The following is a 26,604-nucleotide window of genomic DNA, read 5'->3' as shown; positions in this document are numbered from 1 at the left end:
CTTGACAAAGCTCCCACACTGAGCGCCTCCTTCCCAGCTCTGCTTTCTTAGGCTTTGTGGTGGAAGGGGCAAGGGCAGCCCAGGCTTGCAGGAGGCTCTGGCGAAGGTTCTGACCTCAGTCTGCAAAGCGGACCTTGGCGCTCAGCCTCACAGACACTTCAGTATGCAGATGATTTTTTGTGTGTTTTTTTGGTAGCGATGGGGTCTCACTATGTTGCCCAGGCTGGTCTTGAACTCCTCAGCTCAAACAATCCTCCTGCCTCAGACTCCCAAAGTGCTGACATTGGAGGCATGAGCCACTGCACCCAGCCAGATGATGTTTTCAATCTGAGTAAAAAGGTAGTTTTAGAAGATGACTGGGTAAAGAAAGAGTGTCTTTGCTAGCTGGTGTGTAACATAAAGTAAAGAAAGAGTGTCTTTGTTAGCTGGTGTGTAACACAAAGCACAAGATCTAAATGAAGGTCAGTGATAACACTTTTCTTTTTTCTGATTAAATACTTGTCTCAATAGTTTACAGAGAACTTACATTTGTGTTTTCACTTTCATATCTGTGTATTCATGATGTGTCCAAATCATGCATTTATCATATAGTATTGTTTTTAATTCTGGTTAACAAATATATTAAGCCAGGCATGGTGTCACTCCTGTAGCCCCACCTACTGGGAAGGTTGAGGTGGGAAGACTGCCTGAGCCCAGGAGTTCAAGGCTATCGTGAGCTGTGATTGTACCAGTGCACTCCAGCTTGAGCAACATAGCAAGACCCTGTCTATAAAAATGTAAATACTATATATGTATATGGGGGCCAAATGCTATGTTCTGTATTTAAATTCTAATTACTTGTTAGATGTTAAGCTTGTTAATATGCTGATATTCAGACTGAGAAGTGATGAATTCATAATTGTCTTTATAAACAGGCAATGTCTACTTTGATCTGAAGTCTAGAGGAGACAAGTATGGCAAACTGGTCAGCGTGGTCCCTGGTCCAGTCGGAGAGGCAGGTGGGTTGGCCGGGCTCAGCCCTGTGGGTCCCTGACCTCTGCCTCGGGTCTCAGCTCTGGGGAGATGAGATCTGGAGCACAGACCCCTCCACTTGCTCAGACACTGGCCGTACCCGGGTCACAGCTGTGTTTTAAATTTAATGTGGTTTCTCGGTGGCTCCAGCTTGTGAGGCATAAAGTTCAAACGGCAAGTGGGGGGCGTCCACCCCCACCCCCAGCGTGCCTGGCTCCAGTCCCTGGAGACAGTGCTGGTCACCGTCTCTTTTTTCCTCCCCAGGGTTTTCAGTGCACGTGAAAACCTCATACACGTACGTCGTATTTTCGCATTCTTCTGTGTTTTGCTGTTACCGTACATTTAATTCCCATACGTGTCTTACTATGTGTTAAACTTCCAATCTGTTTGAATCTCTTCCTTGCTCTATTCTGTTCCAGGGAGTTATTAGGTCAAAACATTTTTATGGAGAAGAAATAGTAAGCGCAGTATATGGAACTAAATTTAAAATAATTTGAAAAGGATACTGTTTAAGGGAATCAAACAAGAATAACAGGGACAGACCCCAAAGATTGTTCAAGGTATTTCTGGTTTTAGGCACTGTCTTTCTGCCCCATGAACTGTGCCGATGAATCCTAACCATCCGTAGCACTGACCCCTCAGGTTCTTTCCTTCCCCCGCCGTGGTGTCCTGTCCCGCTCCCCGCACGGGCCGGAACACAGACGCCCACATCATCCACGTGTGAGGCGTGGCCACCAGCAGGCCGTGTGGGCTTTGCTTACACATGTGGAGGAGAGGTTTCTGAGAGTTGTATATTCTGGCATCAGGAAGGTTTTTTAAAATTATTTATTTAATAGATTTGTTTTTTTAGAGCCATTTTAGCTTCGCAGCAAATTTGAGAGTAAGGTACGGAGAACTCCTGTCTACCTGCTACCCTCCACACCGCCCCCCACACTGTCAGCATCCCCCACCATTGATGCATCAGCTTTGTCCAGAGACCGGAGTTGGCATCAGAGTTCACTCTCGGCGCTGTGTGCTCTGGGTTTGGGTGAATGTATAGTGACATGTTTCCACCGTTACAACATCACACAGGATACTTGCACTGCCCTGTAAAATCCTGTGTGGTCTGTCTGCTCATCCCTCCCTCTTTCCCATCCCTGGAAATCACTGGTCTTTCCACAGTCTCTAGTTTTGCCTTTTCTAGAATGTCATATAGTTGGAGTCATACACTGTGCACCCTTCTCAGAATGGCTTCTCTCACTTAGGAAAACACAGTAATTTTCCTCCATGTCTTTTCATGGCTGGGAGCTCGTTTCTCTGTAACACTGAGTCACATCCCAGTGTCTGAATTTACAGCAGCTTACCCACTCACCTACTGAAGGGCATCTTCGCTGCTTCTGAGTTTTGACAATTATGAATAAAGCTGCTGTAAACATCCACGTGCAGATTTTCAGCTCATTTGGGCAAATACGAAGGAGCACAATGCTGGGTCCTCTGAAAAGAGGCTTATTTGTGTAAGAAACTGCCCAGCTTCTTCCAGAGTGGCTGCACCATTTTGCATCCCCACCAGTGAGGAATGAGTCCCTGTCATTCCACATCTTCACAGCAGTGCTTTTTAAAATAAAAAATATTTTCTTATACAAAAGCAACATATTTATATAATTTATAATGGTACAAAATTAGGAAATAGAATTACACAAAACAAAGATAATAAAACCACCATTTTTACATATGGTGAAAAAAAATTTTAATGCCTTAGTGTATGTTATTTCCAAAGCAATGGTGTTGTATTTTAGTTTTCAATTTAAATTGTTGTAATAACGCAACAATAGAAAACACCATTAAAAAATGTCCAGCTTGGTTGAGCATGGTGGCTCACACCTGTAATCCCAGCACTTTAGGAGGCCAAGGTGGGCGGATCGCTTGAGGCTGGGAGTTCAAGACCAGCCTGGGCAATGTAGTGATTACCCCTTGCTGTCTCTACTAAACAAACAAAAATGCCCAGCTCAGTGAATGTGTGTTCAGTGGAGACCCTGCGGTCACCCCCTAGTGGAAGGAGACAACAATGGCAAGGGAATGAAGGCACCTGAGTCCTCTGGGTCCCACGCCCTGGCCGCCAGCCTCCCCTGCCCTGCCTGCCAGCCTCTCTGCCCTGCCCTGGGGGCAACTACTGCCCTAACTCTGACAGCGGCCACCTCCTCATTTTTCTGAGTGGGTTTATTGCCCAAACACGTGTCCCTTAACACGACACTTAGCCTTAGCTGTTTTCTATTTGTGTCTTCTTGTTTTTAGTCCATGTGTTCCTCCCCTGGCTGTTTCCCCCTGTTGCTCGTTTGAGGGAGAAACGTCATGTGTCTCACGGTTCCCCCAGTGGGGTTTCGCTTGCTCTGAGTTTTGGAGTGTCTGTAACATTTCCCTCTGTCCTGTGTGTTTTCTGCAAAATGTAGAGGCTTAATCCAGTTTCTGGAGAAGGCTACTTTGTAGATGGTGTATTCCTCACCAGGAGACACGTAAGGGCTCTGCCTATCTGTGTGTCAGCAGCCCTTGCCGCTCTAGGCTTAGATCCTTCACTACAAAAAGAGGTTGCACGGTGGTGCGACTCCCATTCTGCTTTATTTGCTGGAATACCTTTTGTTTGTTTGTTTTTTGAGATGGAATCTCGCTCTGTTGCCCAGGCTGGAGTGCGGTGGCATGATATCGGTTCACTGCAACCTCCACCTCCCAGGTTCAAGCAATTCTCCCTGCCTCAGCCTCCAGAGTAGCTGAGATTACAGGGGCACGCCACCGCACCCAGCTAATTTTTGTATTTTTAGTAGAAATGGGGTTTTGCTGTGTTGGCCAGGCTGGTCTTGAACTCCTGACCTCAGGTGATCCACCCCCCTCAGCCTCCTAAAGTACTGGGGTTATCGGTGTGAGCCACCGCGCCTGGCGCATTTGCTGGAATACTTTTATACAGGCAGACTGTCATCTGGTTACTCAGTGGTACAGTTTGTATAAGAAAGGCAGGACCTTTTCCTTAACTTACCAGTTTTCAAAATAAGGAGTTGGCTTCCATATCTTTCTCTGGCGGTGACTAGTTCATGTTCTTTCATTGTTGAGAGCTCGTGGGCTTCAGTGCACGTGCCGTTTTAATCTATTGCTGCCGTCACGTATTGAGCCTCGGCTTGCCGCCTCTTTTGCTGGTAGGAGCTACTCCCGAGTCCCTTACACTCAGCCCTGTTGTAGTTGATAGTTTTGTGGCTATCTGATATGGTAAGATATTCCTGGCTCATCTTAAAATAAGCTGTTTCTCCTGGAAGCCCCATTTTTCTCTGTTCTTTCTTTTCTTGTCTTTTCTTTCTTCCCTTTTCTTCCCTTTCCCTTTCTTTCTTTTTCTTTTTCTTTCTTTCTTTCTTTCTCTTTCTTTTCTTTTTTTGAGATAGAATGTCACTCTTGTTGTTCAGGCTGGAATGCAATGGCGCGATCTCAGCTCACTGCAACCTCCGCCTCCCGGGCTCAAGCAATTCTCCTGCCTCAGCCTCCACAGTAGCTGGGATTACAGGCACCTGCCACCACGCCTGGCTGATTTTTGTATTTTTAGTAGAGACGCGGTTTCATCATATTGGTCAGGCTGGTCTCGAACTCCTGACCTCAGGTGATATACCCGCCTCAGCCTCCCAAAGTCCTGGGATTCTAGGTGTGAGCCACCGCGCCAGCTCCCATTTTACTTTTAATGGGAAATGGTGTTTTGAGAACACAGCGTGGGCACCACGGATACTCATTGTTGTCATCTGTCATTGTTGCCATCTGTCATTGTTGCCATCTGTCATTGTTTCCTGGCCTCTCCCGTAGACTGAGGTAATGAACGCATCTGCTCCGTAGGTCACACTGATACTCAAATTCAGGGCCACGGGGTTTCATTAACCCCTCTGTCTGTTCACATGTGTGGTTCCCTTTTCCCCTGTGGCAAGTCCTATCCTTTAAGGACACCAGGTGTGACAGGATACCCAGTGGGTGTCCACCTGCTATAGTCCATCATGGACCAGCCCTGCCCGAGGCTTGACCACGGTTAGAAGGTTCCCATGCATGTGCCTCCTCCCTGCCCTGCGTGTCCATATGTCGGAGTGCCCAGCCTCCGCCTGCACTGCCTCCTGCAGCCCCGTCCACTCTCCCCGCTCCCAGCGTCTGCAGGTCTGCTTTTTACCTGTTGTTTTTGAAGCTTATTCCCCAGCACTTTCTGAAGGAAGAGCCCTTTCTCGGGGACAGTATTCCCTGAATTTGTGCCTGTGGATGATAGTGTGCTGCCTTCTACTTCAAAGTCAGTTTGTCTGGAAATACAGTCCTTGGCCGCATTTTCTGTCCTTAAGTATTTTCCTTCGGCATAAGGTGTTATTGATGCTCTCATTTGCCACGCACTATGTAGGAATTGTTCTGTTTGCTTGGGTGCCCAGAGGATGTTATTCTTACTAAAATGACTAGTAATGAAAACATAGCCTGTCCAGTATGACCCAGAAAAAGTATCTGTGTCTGCATGCCTTTAAATTCATCAAAGGTGATAGACGCCTGTGTCTGTGCTCCCGGGTGGAAAGGGTGATATTGGGACGTTGTGCACAAGGGATGTGCCTGTCCTGGGCAGATGGGACAGCGGGTTTTGGTGAGCATGTGCCACTGGCAGCCTCGCCACACGGTGACAGGCACCTTGCTCAGAGACTCGGGTCCACCAGCTGCGTTACCTGACAGGATCACGCACCTTTCACTCTGTGTGATTAGTATTTTTTTTTGGAAAAAACAACCCTGAAACTCAGTTACTGATAAGCAGAGCATTTCTCGTAAGACAGAATAAGGAAAAATGGGAAAACCCCACCCGGTCCACAGTACATTCCTGAGAAATGAGCCTCTGAGGGTTCCCGGCCACCCAGCTCTCCCTGTGCGCTGGTGCATCTGAGATGAAAGTGTTGCCTGTGCTCCTGTCCCTCACGTGGGTGAAACAGGAGTGAGCGAGAAGTGCAGGCTCCTTCAAAGAGACACAGCGTGGGGCGTGCTGCCCACCGGCAGCTGGAGGGGCTTCCATCGGGGTGGCTGGCTGGGTTTCCCTGGTGGGGGTGACTATCTGGGCTTCTGTGATGGGGGTGAGGTGGTGGTGACAGCCTGGGCTTCCCTGGTGGGGTGACAGTCTGGGCTTTCATGGTAGGGGGGACTGTCTGGGCGTCTGTGGTGGGGTGACTGCCTGGGTTTCCGTGGTCGGGTGACTGTCTGGGTTTCCGTGGTGGGGTGACTGGGTTTCTGTGGTGGCATGACTGTGGGTTTCCGTGGTGGCGTGACTGTGGGTTTCCGTGGTGGGGGTGACTGTCTGGGTTTCCGTGGTGGGGGTGACTGGGTTTCTGTGGTGGCATGACTGTGGGTTTCCGTGGTGGCGTGACTGTGGGTTTCCGTGGTGGGGGTGACTGTCTGGGTTTCCGTGGTGGGGGTGACTGTCTGGGTTTCCGTGGTGGGGTGACTGGGCATCTGTGGTGGGTGACTGTCTGCGTGTCCGTGGTGGGGTGACTGTCTGGGTTTCCGTGGTGGAGTGATTGTCTGCGTGTCCGTGGTGGGGTGATTGTCTGAGTTTCTGTGGTGTGACTGTCTGGGTTTCCCTGGTGGGGGTGACTGAGTTTCCGTGGTGGGGTGACTGTCTGCGTGTCCGTGGTGGGGTGATTATGTTTCCGTGGTGGGGGTGACTGTCTGGGTTTCCATGGTGGGGTAATTGTCTGGGTTTCCGTGGTGGGGTGGCTGTCTGGGTCTCCGTGGTGGGGGTGACTGTCCGAGTTTCCATGGTGGGGGTGACTGTCTGGGTTTCCGTGGTGGAGTGACTGTCTACGTGTCCGTGGTGGGGTAACTGTCTGAGTTTCTGTGGTGTGACTGTCTGGGTTTCCCTGGTGGGGGTGACTGAGTTTCCTTGGTGGGGTGACTGTCTGCATGTCCGTGGTGGGGTGATTGTGTTTCTGTGGTGGGGGTGACTGTCTGGGTTTCCATGGTGGGGTAATTGTCGGGTTTCCGTGGTGGGGGTGACTGTCTGAGTTTCTGTGGTGGGGTGACTGTCTGGGTTTCCATGGTGGGGTAATTGTCTGGGTTTCCGTGGTGGGGTGACCGTCTGCGTGTCCGTGGTGGGGTGACTGTCTGGGTCTCCGTGGTGGGGTGACTGTCTGCGTGTCCGTGGTGGGGTGACTGTCTGGGTCTCCGTGGTGGGGGTGACTGTCTGGGTTTCCGTGGTGGGGTAACTGTCTGAGTTTCTGTGGTGTGACTGTCTGGGTTTCCCTGGTGGGGGTGACTGAGTTTCCGTGGTGGGGTGACTGTCTGCGTGTCCGTGGTGGGGTGATTATGTTTCCGTGGTGGGGTGATTATATTTCCATGGTGGGGTGACTGTCTGGGTTTCTGTGGTGGAGTGACTGTCTGGGTTTCCGTGGTGGGGTGACTGGGTTTCCGTGATGGGGTGACTATCTGGGTTTCTGTGGTGGGGTGACTGTCCGCGTGTCTGTGGTGGGGTGATTGTGTTTCCATGGTGGGGGTGATTGGGTTTCCGTGGTGGGGTGACTGTCTGCGTGTCCATGGTGGGATGACTGTCTGGGTCTCTGTGGTGGGGGTGACTGTGAGTTTCTGTGGTGGGGTGACTGTCTGGGTTTCCATGGTGGGGTGATTGTCTGGGTTTCCGTGGTGGGGTGACTGTCTGCGTGTCCATGGTGGGGTGACCGTCTGGGTCTCTGTGGTGGAGTGACTGTCTGGGTTTCCGTGGTGGGGTGACTGTCTGGGTTTCTGTGGTGGGGTGACTGTCTGCATGTCTGTGGTGGGGTGATTGTGTTTCCATGGTGGGGGTGATTGGGTTTCTGTGGTGGGGGTAACTGTCTGGGTTTCCATGGTGGGGTGATTGTCTGGGTTTCTGTGGTGGGGTGACTGTCTGCGTGTCCATGGTGGGGTGACTGTCTGGGTCTCTGTGGTGGGGGTGACTGTCCGAGTTTCCGTGGTGGGGGTGACTGTCTGGGTTTCCATGGTGGGGGTGACTGTCTGGGTTTCTGTGGTGGGGGTGAATGTCTGAGCATCTGTGGTGGGGTGACTGAGCTTCTTCCCACTGATGTACCATTTGTCATCTGCAGCGGACTCTGACAAGCGTCATGCCAGTGACTTCGCCCTGTGGAAGGCAGCCAAACCCCAGGAGGTGTTCTGGGCCTCTCCCTGGGGACCCGGGAGGCCGGGCTGGCACATCGAGTGCTCTGCCATCGCTAGGTAAGGTGCCTGCTGCTTCGTGGGGGTTGGGGCTCAAGTTCCCCTGGTGCCTGCTCTGGGCAGCAGAGGATGTGCATGGGAGCAGGTGCAGCCTGGCACGTGTGCTCATGGGTGGTTTTTTGGGAAGAGATTTTTGCTGGAGTGTGACAGGCCATGGAAGGGGGCGAACCAAACCCATGACATCAAGCTTTCCTGACCTCGGCACTTCCTCCGTTTACTGGAGAGGCTTTTTGGTTCACACTTGCAGCTGCCCTGTTCCCTCACCCTTCTCTGTAGTGGCTGGTGCTCGGGGCCCTGGAGGAGAGTGCTTGCACCTACATCCCTCCTCGCTTCACACTTCTCTAGCCCCCAAATCCCTCTCCGCCTTCCCTCCAGCTCTTCTAGCTCAGGCAGCTCACACACCAGGGTGCTCTGTGGTGGAAATCTCCAGCTCCTCCCAGATCTTCCTGGAGTCCCCTCCAGCCACCCTCATGTGGATCCTCTGTCACCAAAGCTCCTCTTCCCGCTGTCTGCCCGGGACTGTGGCTGTCTGCCGCCCCCACTCAGTCACATGACACTGCTCTCCTGGCCCACTATGGCATCCCCTACTCTGGAAACACCCTCTCTGTCCTGGTTTCTGCCTCTCAGTAGAGCTTTCTCCACCTTCCCCCTGGTCCCCTTTGGACAAACCTCAGGTGTCCACACCCTGTGGCTCTGCCCGCAGCCAGGGGCACCTTGGGTGGGGTGTGTGAAAGACACCATATCGCCCGTGCCCCGTGCTGCACAGCTGCCCATGGGGCTCGCCACAGTTAGTTTCGTGTTTTTGTTGTTGTTTTTTTTTTTTTTTTTTTTTGAGACGGAGGTTCGCTCTTCTTGCCCAGGCTGGAGTGCAATGGTGCGATCTCAGCTCACCGCAACCTCCACCTCCCAGGTTCAAGCAATTCTCCTGCCTCAGCCTCCTGAGTAGCTGGGATTACAGGCATGCGCCACCACCCCAGCTAGTTTTGTATTTTTAGTGGAGACGGGGTTTCTCCATGTTGGTCAGGCCGGTCTTGAACTCCTGACCTCAGGTAATCCACCCGCCTTGGCCTCCCAAAGTGCTGGGATCACAGGTGTGAGCCACCGCACCTGGCCCACGGTTAGTTTGTTACTGTGGTGCTGGTTTGTGTGGCCTGACCCTCTGCAGGCAGCAGGGTACCCGGCTGCACATTGAGACTGTTCCTAGTGTTTCACTGTTACAGATCTCCCTAGTGAATAACCGTGCATATGTTTCCTATTTGTAGAATTGTTTTTTTTTTCTTTTCATTATACTTTAACTTCTAGGGTACACGTGCACAATGTGCAGGTTTGTTACATCTGTATACATGTGCCATGTTGGTGTGCTGCACCCATTAACTCCTCATCTACATTAGGTATATCTCCTAATGCTATCCGTCCCCATTTCCCCACCCCACGACAGGCCCCGGTGTGTGATGTTCCCCACCCTGTGTCCAAGTGTTCTCATTGTTCAATTCCCACCTGTGAGTGAGAACATGTGGTGTTTGGTTTTCTGTCCTTGTGATAGTTTGCTCAGAATGATGGTTTCCAGCTTCATCCATGTCCCTGCACAGGACATGAACTCATCCTTTTTTATGGCTACATAGTATTCCATGGTGTATATGTGCCACATTTTCTTAATCCAGTCTATCATTGATGGACATTTGGGTTGGTTCCAAGTCTTTGCTATTGTGAATAGTGCCGCAGTAAACATACGTGTGCATGTGTCTTTATAGCAGCATGATTTATAATCCTTTGGGTATATATCCAGTAATGGGATGGCTGGGTCAAATGGTATTTTTAGTTCTAGATCCTTGAGGAATCGCCACACTATCTTCCACAATGGTTGAACTAGTTTACAGTCCCACCAACAGTGTAAAAGTGTTCCTATTTCTCCACATCCTCTCCAGCACCTGTTGTTTCCTGACTTTTTAATGATCGCCATTCTAACTGGTGTGAGATGGTATCTCAATGTGGTTTTGATTTGCATTTCTCTGATGGCCAGTGATGATGAGCATTTTTTCATGTGTCTGTTGGCTGCGTAAATGTCTTCTTTTGAGAAGTGTCTGTTCATATCCTTCGCCCACTTTTTGATGGGGTTGTTTGATTTTTTTTCTTGTAAATTTGTTTAAGTTCTTTGTAGATTCTGGATATTAGCCCTTTGTCAGATGAGTGGATTGTGAAAATTTTCTCCGATTCTGTAGGTTGCCTGTTCACTCTGATGGTTGTTTCTTTTGCTTTGCAGAAGCTCTTTAGTTTAATTAGATCCCATTTGTCAATTTTGGCTTTTGTTGCCATTGCTTTTGGTGTTTTAGTCAGGAAGTCCTTGCCCATGCCTATGGCCTGAATGGTATTGCCTGCGTTTTCTTCTAGGGTTTTTATGGTTTTAGGTCTAACATTTAAGTCTTTAATCCAACTTGAATTAATTTTTGTATAAGGATAGGGATCCAGTTTCAGCTTTCTACATATGGCTAGCCAGTTTTCCCAGCATTGTTTATTAAATAGGGAATCCTTTCCCCATTTCTTTTTTTGTCAGGTTTGTCAAAGATCAGATGGTTGTAGATGTGTGGTGTTATTTCTGAGGGCTCTGTTCTGTTCCATTGGTCTGTATCTCTGTTTTGGTACCACTACCATGCTGTTTTGGTTACTGTAGCCTTGTAGTATAGTTTGAAGTCAGGTAGCATGATGCCTCCAGCTTTGTTCTTTTGGCTTAGGATTGTCTTGGCAATGTGGGCTCTTTTTTGAACTTTAAACCATATGAACTTTAAAGTAGTTTTTTCCAATTCTGTGAAAAAAGTCATTGGTAGCTTCATGGGGATGGCATTGAATCTATAAGTTACCTTGGGCAGTATGGCCATTTTCACGATATTGATTCTTCCTATCCATGAGCATGGAATGTTCTTCCATTTGTTTGTGTCCTGTTTTATTTCATTGAGCAGTGGTTTGTAGTTCTCCTTGAAGAGGTCTTTCACATCCCTTGTAAGTTGGATTCCTAGGTATTTTATTCTCTTTGAAGCAGTTGTGAATGGGAGTTCACTCATGATTTGGCTCTCTGTCTATTATTGGTGTATAGGAATGCTTGTGATTTTTGCACATTGATTTTGTATCCTGAGACTTTGCTGAAGTTGCTTATTAGCTTAAGGAGATTTTGGGCTGAGACGATGGGGTTTTCTAAATATACAATCATGTCATTTGCAAACAGGGACAATTTGACTTTCTCTTTTCCTAATTAGATACCCTTTATTTCTTTCTCCTGCCTAATTGCCGTGGCCAGAACTTCCAACACTATGTTGAATAGGAGTGGTGAGAGAGGGCATCCCTGTCTTGTGCCAGTTTTCAAAGGGAATGCTTCCAGTTTTTGCCCATTCAGTATGATATTAGCTGTGGGTTTGTCATAAATAGCTCTTATTATTTTGAGATATGTCCCATCAATACCTAGTTTATTGAGACTTTTTAGCATGAAGGGCTGTTGAATTTTGTCAAAGGCCTTTTCTGCATCTATTGAGATAATCATGTGGTTTTTGTCTTTGGTTCTGTTTATGTGATTGATTACGTTTATTGATTTGCGTATGTTGAACCAGCCTTGCATCCCAGGGGTGAAGCCCACTTGATCGTGGTGGATAAGCTTTTTGATGTGCTGCTGGAATTGGTTTGCCAGTATTTTATTGAGGATTTTTACATCGATGTTCATCAGGGATATTGGTCTAAAATTCTCCTTTTTTGTTGTGTCTCTGCCAGGTTTGGTATCAGGATGATGCTGGCCTCATAAAATGTGTTAGGGAGGATTCCCTCATTTTCTATTGATTGGAATAGGTTCAGAAGGAATGGTACTCAGCTCCTCTTTGTACCTCTGGTAGAATTTGGCTGTGAATCTGTTTGGTCCTGGACTTTTTTTGGTTGGTAGGCTATTAATTATTGCCTCAATTTCAGAGCCTGTTATTGGTCTGTTCAGGGACTCAACTTCTTCCTGGTTTAGTCTTGGGAGGGTGTATGTGTCCAGAAATTTTATCCATTTCTTCTAGATTTTCTAGTTTATTTGCATAGAGGTGTTATAGTATTCTCTGATGGTAGTTTGTATTTCTGTGGGATCGGTGGTGATATCCCCTTTATCATTTTTTGTTGCGTCTATTTGATTCTTCTCTCTTGTCTTCTTTATTAGTCTTGCTAGCAGTCTATCAATTTTGTTGATCTTTTCAAAAAACCAGCTCCTGGATTCATTGATTTTTTGAAGGGTTTTTTGTGTCTCTATCTCCTTCAGTTCTGCTCTGATCTTAGTTATTTCTTGCCTTCTGCTAGCTTTTGAATGTGTTTGCTCTTGCTTCTCTAGTTCTTTTAATTGTGATGTTAGGGTGTCAGTTTTAGATCTTTCCTGCTTTCTCTTGTGGGCATTTAGTGCTATAAATTTCCCTCTACACACTGCTTTAAATGTGTCCCAGAGATTCTGGTATGTTGTGTCTTTGTTCTTATTGGTTTCCAAGAACATCTTTATTTCTGCCTTCATTTCGTTATGTACCCAGTAGTCATTCAGAAGCAGGTTGTACAGTTTCCGTGTAGTTGAGTGGTTTTGAGTGAGTTTCTTAATCCTGAATTCTAGTTTGATTGCACTGTGGTCTGAGAGACAGTTTGTTACAATTTCTGTTCTTTTACATTTGCTGAGGAGTGCTTTACTTCCAACTATGTGGTCAATTTTGGAATAAGTGCAATGTGGTGCTGAGATGAATGTATATTCTGTTGATTTGGGGTGGAGAGTTCTTAGATGTCTATTAGGTCCACTTGGTGCAGAGCTGAGTTCAATTCCTGGATATCCTTGTTAACTTTCTGTCTCGTTGATCTGTCTAATGTTGACAGTGGGGTGTTAAAGTCTCCCATTATTATTGTGTGGGAGTCTAAGTCTCTTTGTAGGTCTCTAAGGACTTGCTTTATGAATCTGGGTGCTCCTGTATTAGGTGCATACCTGTATTTAGGATAGTTAGCTCTTGTTGAATTTATCCCTTTACCATTATGTAATGGCCTTCTTTGTCTCTTTTGATCTTTGTTGGTTTAAAGTCTGTTTTATCAGACACTAGGTTTGCAACCCCTGCTCTTTTTTTGTTTTCCTTTTGCTTGGTAGATCTTCCTCCATCCCTTTATTTTGAGCCTATGTGTGTCTCTGCACGTGAGATGGGTCTCCTGAATACAGCACACTGATGGGTCTTGACTCTTTATCCAATTTGCTAGTCTGTCTTTTAAGTGGAGCATTTAGCCCATTTACATTTAAGGCTAATATTGTTATGTATGAATTTGACCCTGTCATTATGATGTTATCTGGTTATTTTGCTCGTTAGTTGATGCAGTTTCTTCCTAGCCCTGATAGTCTTTACAATTTGGCATGTTTTTGCAGTGGCTGGTACTGGTTGTTCCTTTCCATGTTTAGTGCTTCCTTCAGGAGCTCTTGTAAGGCAGGCCTGGTGGTGACAACATCTCTCAGCATTTGCTTGTCTGTAAAGGATTTTATTTCTCCTTCACTTATGAATCTTAGTTTGGCTGGATATGAAATTCTGGGTTGAAAATTCTTTTCTTTAAGAATGTTGAATATTGGCCCCCACTCTCTTCTGGCTTGTAGAGTTTCTGCCAGGAGATTCGCTGTTAGTCTGATGGGCTTCCCTTTGTGGGTAACCCGACCTTTCTCTCTGGCTGCCCTTAACATTTTTTCCTCCATTTCAACTTTGGTGAATCTGACAATTATGTGTCGTGGAGTTGCTCTTCTCGAGGAGTATCTCTGTGGCGTTCTCTGTATTTTCTGAATGTGAATGTTGGCCTGCCTTGCCAGGTTGGGGAAGTTATGCTGGATAATATCCTGAAGAGTGTTTTGAACTTGGTTCCATTCTCCCTGTCACTTTCAGATACACCAATCAGACACAGATTTGGTCTTTTCACATAGTCCCATATTTCTTGGAGGCTTTGTTCATTTCTTTTTACTCTTTTTTCTCTAAACTTGTCTTCCTGCTTCATTTCATTCATTTGATCTTCAATCACTGATACCCTTTCTTCCACTTGATCAAATCGGCTTCTGAAGCTTGTGCATGCATCACGTAGTTGTTGTGCCATGGTTTTCAGCTCCATCAGGGCATTTAAGGTCTTCTGTACGCTGTTTATTCCAGTTAGCCATTCGTCTAATCTTTTTTCAAGGTTTTTAGCTTCTTTATGATGGGTTCAAACATCCTCCTTTAGCTCGGAGAAGTTTGTTATTACCGCTCGTCTGAAGCCTTCTTCTCTGAACTCATCAAAGTCATTCTCTGTCCAGCTTTGTTCCATTGCTGGTGAGGAGCTGCGTTTCTTTGGAGGAGAAGAGGCGCTCTGATTTTTAGAATTTTCAGCTTTTCTGCTCTGGTTTCTCCCCATCTTTGTGGTTTTGTCTACCTTTGGTCTTTGATGGTGGTGACGTACAGATGGGGTTTTGGTGTGGATGTCCTTTCTGTTTGTTAGTTTTCCTTCTAACAGTCAGGACCCTCAGCTGCAGGTCTGTTGAGTTTGCTGGAGGTCCACTCCAGACCCTGTTTGCCTGGGTATCACCAGCAGAGGCTGCAGAACAGCAAATATTGCAAAACGGCAAATGTTGCTGCATGATCCTTCCTCTGGAAGCTTCGTCTCAGAGGGGTACCCGGCTGTATGAGGTGTCAGTCAGCCCCTACTGGGAGTTGTCTCCCAGTTAGTCTACTCGGGGATCAGGGACCCACTTGAGGAAGCAGTCTGTCCATTCTCAGATCTCAAACTCCGTGCTGGGAGAACCACTACTCTTCAAAGTCTGCAGAAGTTTCTGCTGCCTTTTGTTCAGCTATGCCCTGCCCCCAGAGGTGGAGTCTACAGAGGTGGGCAGGCCTCCTTGAGCTGCGGTGGGCTCCACCCAGTTCAAGCTTCCTGGCCACTTTGTTTACCTACTCAAGCCTCAGCAATGGTGACGCCCCTCCCCCAGCCTCACTGCTGCCTTGCAGCTCATCTCAGACTGCTGTGCTAGCAGTGAGCCAGGCTCCGTGGGCATGGGACTCTCCGAGCCAGGCGTGGGATATAATCCTGGTGTGCTGTTTGCTAAGACCATTGGAAAAGCACAGTATTAGGGTGGGAGTGTCCTGATTTTCCAGGTACCATCTGTCACAGCTTCCCTTGGCTAGGAAAGGGAATTCCCCGACCCCTCGCACTTCACAGGTGAGGCGATGCCCCACCCTGCTTCGGCTCACACTCCGTGGGCTGCACCCACTGTCTGACAAGCCCCAGTGAGATGAACCCAGTACCTCAGTTGGAAATGCAGAAATCACCCGTCTTCTGCGTCGCTCATCCTGGGAGCTGTAGATTGGAGCTGTTCCTATTCGGCCATCTTGGAAACGGCACTAGAAACGGGTTTTAAAAAAATCACTGTTAACTCATGGATTTTAGTATACTTGATAGCCAATATTTATTTTAATGAACAGTTTTAAAAAATTAGAAACACAGGAAAGGAGGATTAAGGTAAACATTTTAAGCTATTAGCTACATCAGAGATTTTCAGATGGATAAATCCAGTCACCCCAAAACCTGTGGGCATTGTATCCGGGATGTGTTTCCTGGCTGGGTGTAGAGGGGGTTTGGCTGGAGATAATTATCTCCCACACGAGGACTCTGCTCCATTCATGGACCCCCAGACTGCTTGAGTATTCAGCCCCGAGTAGGGTCGCCCCATTCTACCAGGAGGGAAGGCCTTGTCCCCCACAACCTGCCTATCTAAATTTTGGTGGGTCTTCTTTAAGACCCAGAAAGAGATTCCCTTTTCTGCTAAGCCCCCACCCACTTGCACTGTGGTTATGTGGCTCATCTGGAAACGCTTCCGTCATTCCTCAGACCTCAAACTCTGTTGTTAGTAGGAAGCATGGGCCTGACTTTTGATTAAAAAATTAAAAATGTCCAGTCACCAGTCACACTTTACTTCTATGTGTTTATCAATACTTAATAGCAGACTATGGCATATAAACTGGGTTGCAGATTCATTTTTTAGATTCAAATAATTTCTCTAAAGCACGTAGAAAACATTTAGTGAGTTTCAAATATAATGTTATGTGAAATTCTTATTTTTGTTGAAAGATTAAATAATGAAGAGACCATTGCTGTTGTTCCTTCTGAGCCTTCTCTGATTTTAAACTAGGTGTAACGTAGAGATCAGGAGCGAAACTAGCATAGTGAAGGTGGTGGCCCCATAGTTCAGCTTGTGAAACTTGCACATCGTTGTGTTGGCTTCAGATCTTCGGAAGGGAGAATTGCCCATCCAAATACAAATGAGGCCCCTCCCGTCCCCTCCCTAGTCCTGGTCCCACAGTCTCCTTCACAGCATTTGAACTGCAGGGAACGTTAGAGTTACCCTGAGACGACCCATGGCTAAGATGTAAAAATCTTTTTTTTTTTTTTTTGAGACAGAGTCTCGCTCTGTCGCCCAGGCTGGAGTGCAGTGGTGCAATCTCGGCTCACTGCAAGCTCCGCCTCCCAGGTTCACGCCATTCTCCTGCCTCAGCTTCCCAAGCAGCTGGGACTACAGGCGCCCGCCACCACGCCCAGCTAATTTTTTGTATTTTTAGTGGAGACGGGGTTTCACCGTGTTAGCCAGGATGGTCTCGATCTCCTGACCTCGTGATCTGCCTGCCTCAGCCTCCCAAAGTGCTGGGTTTACAGGCGTGAGCCACCACGCCCAGCTAAGATGTAAAAGTCTTAGAACGTCACATTACGTGTGTTTCTGTGATGCCTGTTTCCCCAGGCTCAAGACCTCCGTGTGCAGTCCTTCCCGGAGCACAGGGAGCCAGACCAGTGGGAGCAGGAAGGACCTCTGCGAGGCGTTGGCACCTTAGAAATTTCTGTATCTATCATTTTAAGAAAATCCACCGGCCTGCTGCGTCGCCATGCTTCTGCAGCTGGGACAGAGCTTCGAGTGGGCTGGCCCAGCCTCATTTCCCCCCATCAACCCCATTAATTTTTTTGTGTGGGTTTGCAGAAATGCGGTTTTTATGGAGGCATGGCACAGCACTGTAGGAGAAATGGCAACCTGTGTTGCTTTGAACTCTCTTACCTTGTTATTGGTACGTGACTGTTAGTTACGCTTGCAAAAGCCAAATGAAACATTGTCATGATTTTATAGTTCCATCTCTTGTTAAAATTGGAAAACCACTAAACTCTACCTATTGAAAGTAAGTAAAGGTAATTTTTTGAGTTAAAAAGAAAGAGAAAGAGAGAGAAAAAAAGAACCTGGATCAAAAAGAATTAAGTCCCTTTACTAGGATGAAAAGTCATGAATTATGGGTTTGTGATAACAGGATTTCAGTTTTCATTTGAATCAGTTAAATTATCATGCAAATTGATTTAAAATTGAGATCCATTTATTCACTGAATTAAAAAGGCTGGAGGGAATAAATAGATGAGGTTAGAAGAAAATCTGTTGCTTGATTGAATAAATTCACTACTTTGCACTGTGTCTTGCAGTATGGTATTTGGAAGTCAACTGGATATCCATTCAGGTGGGATAGATTTAGCTTTTCCACATCATGAAAACGAAATTGCACAGTGTGAAGTCTTTCATCAGTGCAAGCAGTGGGGAAATTATTTTCTGCATTCTGGTAAGTAATAACTTCAGATTAATTTGTTCTGTTTCAATTCTGGCAGTTCTGTCTTTGTCGGCAGAACAGCTACATTTGGAAATACATAGTAGATCAGCTAATAGGTCAAGAAATGGATTTGCCTCTTAAATTATTTTTGAGTTTCAATCATTTGGACATGAACTTCCTTGGATTGCAGCAATGATTATACCTTTTTGGAACTGACTAGAGTATGGAAAATGTTTGGCAGTGCTGTTCTATATAAAGTTTCTTTCAAGTAAAACTATTAAGAAAGAACTTCAAGTAGTACAATGTAATGATAATTATGAACACTCCTTTCTGAAGCTATAATATTGTCACTAGACATCTCTGCCATCTTCTAATAACACTGCCCTTTCTTCCACTGTTCAAACACCTAACTGATGAACCCCAGCTGTCTGCTCTCAGAAGTGGATGCAACACCATGAGTTAAGCAACACCTCGAACCCAGCAATTTTGGAATTCACTTGGATACACTGGAAGAGTTATATTTCCAAGTTTACAGGGCCAGAATTAACTAGTCTTATTAGCTTTTGGGGATGGACAGCTAAGGTATTTGAGACGAAGAAAGATAAAGAGTGTTTGGTAGTGATAGGATTTGGAGATGCAAACTTCGACATCTAAAATACAGAAAATTAACAAATACTATTTTTTGAAGTCCTCGAATTGGGAAATTAGGATGTCACAGTAAAGTGACATTAAATGCAGAAGTGCTCCGGTTTTCTGGTCCGCAGCAGAGTTCACTTGGGTTTCTTCGTGAAAGTAGATGAGGCTGATTGCCCCGAAGTCACTTCCTGCAGCTTGTCCTTCACCCTGGGCTTACCCTGTTGAGTCGGGGGACCCAGCAGGCGGCTCTGCCCCTACCATTACCTACTGTGTCTGCCTCTCACAGTGCCCCAGTTTTTGTCTAAAAATGAAGCAGAAACAAAGCTGGCTGCGTGGCTGTTTGAGGACTTAGGACCTGTTGTCCAGCACCCCATACCATTTCCCTGGGGAGGGCTCAGCACTAGCTGAAATCGGCTTTATTCCGGTGTCGGTGGAGTTTCTAATCAGAACAAACACCTGCCGCCCTCACTTCCGTTTCAGCTGGCGCTCACGTGGGAGGGGGTGCACACTGCCCAGTGGTGGAATATTTAAGGCATCACCCCTCGGGGAGCCCAGCACTGATTTCCACAGCCGGGGGCCTGCACTCCACTTTTGACCATGGGGAAAGAGGTCTCTCTTCCGTGGTCCAAGGACTTCTGAATTGTGTTCTTGGAGAGGAAGCGTGCTGGGAGCCCATCTGGTGGGGCTGAGACACTGTGTCTCAGGCACAGAGGTAGTCGTGTCCCTCGTCCCAGATAAAGGAAGATAAAGAGTGTTTGGTAGTGATAGATTTGGAGATGCAAACTTTGACATCTGAAATACAGGAAATTAACAAATACTAGTTTTTGAAATCCTTGAATTGGGAAATTAGGATGTCACAGTAAGGTGACATTAAATGCAGAAGTGCTCCGGTTTTCTGGTCCGCAGCAGGGTTCACTTGGGTTTCTTCATGAAAGTAAATAGATGAGGCTGATTGCCCCAAAGTCACTTCCTCAGTGACTTCGTTCAGGGCTCAGTTCAGCACCCCCTGAACTGTCTGAGGAGCTGGAGTTGCTCCCTCCGCAGGTGCGTTTCTGTCTGCAGGTTTATCCTGTTCAGTAGGTCAGGGTTTGTTATTGACAACAATGACCTGCCGTGAGCCCTTCTGCGAGTGTGGAGCTGGGGAGCAGGAAGGGCAGCCTTAGCTGTGCTGACACTTTGCCCTGTCAGGTAATGAGGAGGGGCCGGGGTCTAGAAACGGAGGTCGTGTTCACCTTCTGATGTGGGAATGGGAAAGCATTTGTTGTTGTTGTTGTTGTTGTTGAGACAATCTCGCTTCGTCCCCCAGCCCGGGAGTACAGTGGCACTATCTGAGCTCACCACAACCTCTGCCTCCTGGGTTCAAGCAATTCTTCTGCCTCAGCTGTCCTAGTAACTGGGACTACAGGTGCATACCACCACACCCGGCTAATTTTTGTATTTTTAGTAGAAGCAGGGTTTCACCATGTTGGCCAGGCTGGGCTCAAACCCCTGACCTCAAGTGATCTGCCACCTCTGCCTCCCAAAGTGCTGGGATTATAGGCGTGAGCCACGCACCTGGTGGGAAAGTTTTGTTGCTATTTTTCAGTGATTTTTTACTACCTATTAAGATACCAGCAATCTTTTTCATACTAGTTTGGCCCCAAACAAAACATCAGTGTCTCCTGACATAGGAGAAGTGACACCTGTTCTCCTGTACCCAGTGGATGGAGGAGCTAAGTGGGCAGACGCTATCCCAGCCTGTTAGGGCTGCTATAGCCAAATACTAAAAGCGGGCATCTTATGAACAACAGCAATGAATTCCTCACAGTTCTGCTGGCTGGAAGTCCTGCATCAGCGCACTGGCAGATTCAGTGTCTCGGGAGGGCCTGCTTCCCATTCATAAACGGCCGTCAGCTCTCGAGGGGCCTCTGTTATAAAAACACTGATTCCATTCACACTGGCTCTGCCCCTGTGACCTCATCACCGCCCACAGGCCCTGCCTTCAGTTTCCGTCACTTGAGGGCTGAGGATTTTGACAGGAATTTGGGAGGACATAAACATTCAGGCCTTAGCAAATGTGTTTCATTTTCCAACTATCATCCATTTTAAAAAATCAGAATCACTCTTGGTATAATCACATTAGATAGAATTACAAGTTCAAAGTTATATATGTTTTTTGGAAATCACATTCTAATCGGTTGGTTGGTTTGTTTATTTATTTATTTATTTTTGAGGCAGAGTATCGCTCTGTGGCCCAGGCTGGAGTGCAGTGGCATGAACATAGCTCACTCTAGGCCCAACCTCCTGGGCTCAAGCGATCCTCCCACCTCAGCCTCCTGAGTTGCTGGGATGTTGGGACTGCAGGTGTGCCCCACCACGCCCAGCTAATTTTTAACTTTTTTGTAGAGACCGGGTGTTGCCATGTTGCCCAGACTGGTTTCAACTTCTGGGCTCAAGCGGTCCTTCCACCTTAGCCTCCCAAAGGGCTGGGATTACGGGTGTGAGCCACTGCATCCGGCCTGGAGCGCTGCTATTTGAAGTTGTGTCAGAAAAAGAGGAAGAGTCTTCTGTTAGAAACAGAAAGCTCTTCTCTTGGAGATAAGCCTTGTAAAGCTACAGGCCAGGGAGAATTTCAGGGTCACATTTAGGAGTTCCTTAAATGGGTTTGGTTTTCCTCCTGTCTTTCACATACATAGGGGATGAAATAATACCCAAGTCATCAAAGCCTGTGAAAACAACTGCAACAGGACCTCTGATTCTTCCCACTCAGAGACCCACAAGCGCCACTCTGTTTTTGGACAACGGTCAACAAGCTTTACCGCCAAGTGCCTGATTTGCCAAATGAGAGCTTTGTCATTTCTTCAGATGCTGTCTGTTAAATCAGTATCTCTGAATTACAGGAGAGGAAAAAATAGACGAAATACTGCTGTCGGTACCACGGTTGCTGGCTCTTGTTTAGCTTCTGAGTCAGCTGGGGCACCCCTGCCATTCGCTCTCACTGTGGGGCTGGGTGTCCCTGCACTGTGGAACAAGGGCAGGTCGTGTCTTCCCGGAAGGCCCAGCACGGGTGAAGATTCGGGGGCAGATTTATACCAACATACACTGGCCTATACATTGGATATGTGCAGGTTCCCGTTCGTTTCCTGGGGAGCCATGTGTCCCTGAGACCAGAGAGTCTCCTCACCTAGCTCAGACTTGAATGCTTTTGTTTTTGTTTCAGGGCATTTGCACGTCAAAGGCAAAGAAGAAAAAATGTCCAAATCATTAAAAAACTACATTACTATTAAGGTAACGTGCTTTTTGTATTGTATCTCTGAGGTGCCGATAGCTTGTGGAACCCATCTTAAAGGCTTCTGTGTCATTTGAGAACCACGGAATCCCATTCCCAGTGCCCTCTGGCCCCTTTCTTAGGACGAGACCTGCCTCACCTCCCTCCCACTTTGGCTCTCCGCCTGATCGCACTCCCTCAGCTGCGCCTCCTGCAGGTTTCCGCAGTCCCTTTCTCGGTGGAGCTTCGCTTTCTCTTTCCGCGTTTCGAGGCCGGCGCCGCCTTCTTTGCCTTTTCCTTGTATAATGGTTGTCTCCCTCTTGGCGCATCTGCTGACTTCCTTCCTGCCCTCACCCACCGCCTCCTGCTAGTGTGGCTTTGGGATTTGTTTGGGTTTTGCTGTTTGCCTTTAATAGGCTCAGAGCTGGCCGGATCCTTAACCAACCTGAAAAATGGCATCGTGCTGTGGTGCTGACACATGGAATGTGAATTTCTGTGTGAATGAAAAACAGGCGCACCCGCGGAGGGCTCTGGCTGACATAGTTTGAACTCCTCCTTTGTCTTCTGGCCTGTCTTTAAAGCCAGATTTAATTTAATTGCAAAATAAATGGAGAAGAATAGTATCCAGATCTCACTGCCTAAATAGCAAACCAGTGAAAGCTGTACCTGTCAGATTTAGGATACACCAACAGGGACTGCTCCTCACAAAATAATTTGTATATAGTTTCCTTAAGTAGAATTTTTCCATTTTACCCTAGGCAAAATTTCAAACCTATAGAAAAGTTGAAAGAAACATCACTATGGCTCCACCCAGATTCAATAGTGTGATGATTTTGCTGTATTTGCTGTGTAGGATCTTTTTCCCCTACTCAGCTTAGATTCTCTCACCGGGGAGCCTAAATTAAATTAGTAAATAGACTGGCCAAAGACAGATTAGCAAGAGAAAAACAAAGAGAAATGTATTAGAGCGTGCGTGGCACACGTGGAGGTGGAGCACAGGGTTGCATGACACAGAGGAGGGTCGGAGCCCAGCCACGGGGTTGCATGACGCAGAGGGGGTCCAAACCCAGCCACCGGGTTGCATGGTACAGAGCGGGGTCGGAGCCTAGCTATGGGGTTGCATGACGCAGAAGGGGGTCAGAGCCCAGCCACAGGGTTGCATGGTGCAGAAGGGGGCCAGAGCCCGGCCACAGGGTTGCATGATGCAGGGGGTGCTGGAGCCCGGCCACGGGGTTGCATGATGTGGGGGGGGGGGGGTCGGAGTCCGGCCACAGGGTTGCATGACGCGGGGTGGGGGTCAGAGCCCGGCCACGGGGTTGCATGATGCAGAGGGGGTCGGAGCCCGGCCACGGGGTTGCATGACGCAGAGGGGGATTGGCCACGGGGTTGCATAACGCAGAGGGGGGTCGGAGCCCGGCTACGGGGTTGCATGACACAGAGGAGGGGTCAGAGCCTGGCCACGGGGTTGCATGACGCAGAGGGGGGTCCGAACCCAGCCATGGGGTTGCATGGTGCAGAGGGGGTCGGAGCCCGGCCACTGCAGGGACCTTGCTTTATTGAGCTTCACTTTACCGCACTTCGCAGATGCTGTGTCTTTACAGATTGAAGGTTTGTGGCAGCCCTGCACCGAGCAAATCTGTTGGCACAATTTGCCAACAGCATGTTCTCACTTTGTTTCTGTGTGTCATGTTTGGGTAATTCTTGCATTATTTCAAAGTTTCTCATTATTAAATCTGTTATGGTGATCTGTGGCCAGTGATCTCTGATGTTACTGTTGTAATTGTTTTGGGGCTCCATGAACCACATCCATGGAAGACAGAACTTAGTATGTGTTGTGCATGTTCTGACTGCTCCACCAACTGTCCATTCCCTTAGATCTGCCCCTCTTTGGGCTCCCCTATTCCCTGCGACACAACAATATTGAAATTGGGCCAGTTACTAGCCCTACAGTGGCCTCTAAGTGTTCAAGTGAAAGGAAGAGTCACACATCTCTCACTTTCCATCAAAAGCTAGAAATGCTTAAGCTTAATGAGGAGGGTATGTCAAAAGCTGAGACAGGCTGAAAGCTAAGCCTCTTGCACCAAATATTTAGCCAAGTTGTGAATGCAAAGGAAAAGTTCTTGAAGGAAATCAAAAGTGCTATTCCAGCGAACACACAAATGATTAGCAAGCAAAACAGCCTTATTGCTGATAATGGAGAAAGTTTGAGTGGTCTGGATGGAGAAGATCAAACCAGCCACAACATTCCTGTAAGCCACAGCCTAATCTGGAACAAGGCCCTAGATTTTTTCAGTTCTATGAAGGCTGAGAGAGATGAGAAAGCTGCAAAGAAAAGTTGGAAGCTAGCAGGGGTTGGTTTGTGAGGTTGAAGGAAAGAATTCATGTCCATAATATAAAACTACAAAGTGAAGCAGCAAGTACCGATGGAGAAGCTGCAGCAAGTTATCCAGAAGACCTAGCTAAAATAAGTGATGAAGGTGGCCACAGTAAACAGCAGATCTTTCTAATGTAGATGAAACAGCCTTCTGTTGGAAGAAGATGCTGTCTAGGACTTTTGTAGCTAGAAAGAAGTCAATGGCTGGCTTCAGAGCTTCAAAGGACAGGCTGACTGTTGTTAGGGGCTAATGCAGCTGATGACTTTAAGTTGAAGCCAGCGCTCATTGACAATTCAAAAAATCCTAGGGCCCTTGAGAATTATGCTAAGTCGGCTGGGTGCAGTGGCTCACGCTTGTAATCCCAGCACTTTGGCGGGCCCAGGTGGGCATATCATGAGGTCAGGAGTTCGAGACCAGCCTGGCCAACACAGTGAAACCCTGTCTCTACTAAAAATACAAAAATCAGCTGGGCATGGTGGTGGGTGCCTGTAATCTCAGCTACTTGGGAGGCTGAGGCAAGAGAACTGCTTGAACCCAGGAGGCGGAGGTTGCAGTGAGCCAAGATTGTGCCACTGCACTCCAGCCTGGGCGACAGCTACACTCCATCTCAAAAAAAAAAAAAAGATTTATGCTAAGTGTACGCTTCCTATGCTGTATACGTGGAATATCAAAGCCTGTATGACAGCACATCCATTTACAGCATGGTTTACTGAATATTTGAAGCCCACTGTTGAGACCTACTGCTCAGAAGAAAGGATTCCTTTCCAAATATTGACAGTGCACCTGGTCATCCAGGAGCTTTGATGGAGACATACAATGAGAGTAATATTGTTTTTATGCTGCTAACAGAACATTCTGCAGCCCATTGATCAAGGAATAATTTCAACTTTTAAATCTTACTATTTAAGAAAAATAGTTCATAAGGCTATAGCTGCCGTAGATAGTGATTCCTCTGATGGAGCTGGGCAAAGTAAATTGGAAACCTTCTGGAAAGGATTCACCGTTCTAGATGCCAGTAAGAACATGTATGATTGATGAGAATAGGCCAAAATATTAACATTAACAGGAGTTTGAAAGAAGTTAAGTCCAACTCTCATGGTTGACTTTGAGGGGTTCAGGACATCATTGGAGGAAGTCACTGCATATATGGTGGGAATAGCAAGAGAACTATTGAAATTAGAAATGGATCCTGGAGATGTGACTGAACTGCTGCAACCTCATGATAAAAGTTGAACAAACGAGGAGTTGCTTCTTATGAATGAGCAAAGAAAGTGGTTTCTTGAGATGGAATCTACTCCTGGTGAAGATGCTGTGGACGTTGTTGAAATGACAACAAAGGATTTAGACAATTGCATACATTTAGTTGATAAAGCAATGGCAGGGTTTGAGAGGATTGGCTCCAGTTTTGAAAGATATTCTGCTGTGGGTAAAATGCTATCAAACATTGGATGCTACAGAGAAATCTTTCATGAAAGGAAGAGTCCAATTGATGGCACAGACTTCATTATTGTCTTGTTTTAAGAAATTGCCACAGTAACTCAGCCTTCATCAACCACTACCTTGATCAGTCAGCAGCCATAATATTGAATCAAAACCTTCCACCAGCAAAAAGATGACTCACTGAAGGCTCATGATTGTTAGCATTTTTGTTAGCAATAAAATATTTTTTCATTAAGGTATGTACATTGTTCTTTCAGACATAATGTTATTATATACTTAATAGACTGCAGTATAATAGTGTAAACATAACTTTTATATGCACTGGGAAACCAGAAAATACGTGTGCCTTGCTTTATTGTGATATTCACTTTATCGTGGTGGTCTGGAACCAACCCCTCAGTATGTCTGAGGTCTGCCTGTGAACTATGCTAGGCCAAACAAAAAAAAAAGGAGATTTGGGCTTGAGGAGGGGCAGGCAGGTTTTGGGAGGGTGACTAGGAAAAGTGATAAACAAGGATTGTTGAGTAAAATTTGTTTTGCAGATTGAGCCTCTCTATTGAGAGTTGTTAGGGAGTCCTTACCCTGCTACAGCAGGACACATCTTTTACAACTGGGAGCTTTGTTTACAAGGAAAACTTGCACCCTGTTTTTAGAGCATTTCCTGCATCTGCTTGTTCTCAGTGGTCTTTAGCTCAAAATAATCTGTATGCCAGGGAGGCATATTCGGGGCTGGCGGGCTGTGGTACCCTTCAGGGGCTTTATCTGTGTTTATGGGAGTGGTGAGCATGTGTGCGTGTGCACATTTGTGTGAGCATGTGTGTACATGCACGCCTGTATATAATGCTTGTTATTGACCATTAGAAAATACATTGAAGACATCATGACACTTCTCTATTCTGTAACCAACTCCTAAAAATAAGGATGCTTTCCTACATAATCCAAACACCTAAAAAGTTAGCAGTAATTTCTTAATATTATCTAGTCTGTAGTCTGTTTTTCTTTTTTTGTTGTTGTTTTTTTGTTTTTTTGTTTGTCTCACTATCACCCAGGCTGGAGTACAGTGGCGTGA

General features: G+C 46.8%; 1 protein-coding gene across 6 annotated transcripts in view; it reads left to right on the top strand.

The window, feature by feature from the left end:
• Nucleotides 1-26,604, top strand: part of CARS2 (cysteinyl-tRNA synthetase 2, mitochondrial) — a 72,738-nt gene that overhangs the window by 28,647 nt on the left and 17,487 nt on the right. For 5 of the 6 annotated variants that reach the window (XM_054529227.2, XM_054529225.2, XM_024231042.3 and 2 more), the window contains 4 exons: nucleotides 915-998; nucleotides 8,097-8,226; nucleotides 17,716-17,849; nucleotides 21,673-21,740. In XM_054529227.2, the coding sequence (XP_054385202.2) occupies nucleotides 915-998; nucleotides 8,097-8,226; nucleotides 17,716-17,849; nucleotides 21,673-21,740 (416 nt within the window). The other variant, XM_054529230.2, reaches the window with a different exon arrangement.

Source organism: Pongo abelii, chromosome 14 (genome assembly GCF_028885655.2).
Source record: "Pongo abelii isolate AG06213 chromosome 14, NHGRI_mPonAbe1-v2.0_pri, whole genome shotgun sequence".
Lineage (NCBI taxonomy): Eukaryota > Metazoa > Chordata > Mammalia > Primates > Hominidae > Pongo > Pongo abelii.
Note: the sequence above shows the minus strand (reverse complement) of the source record. Positions and strands in the feature narration are given on the sequence as shown.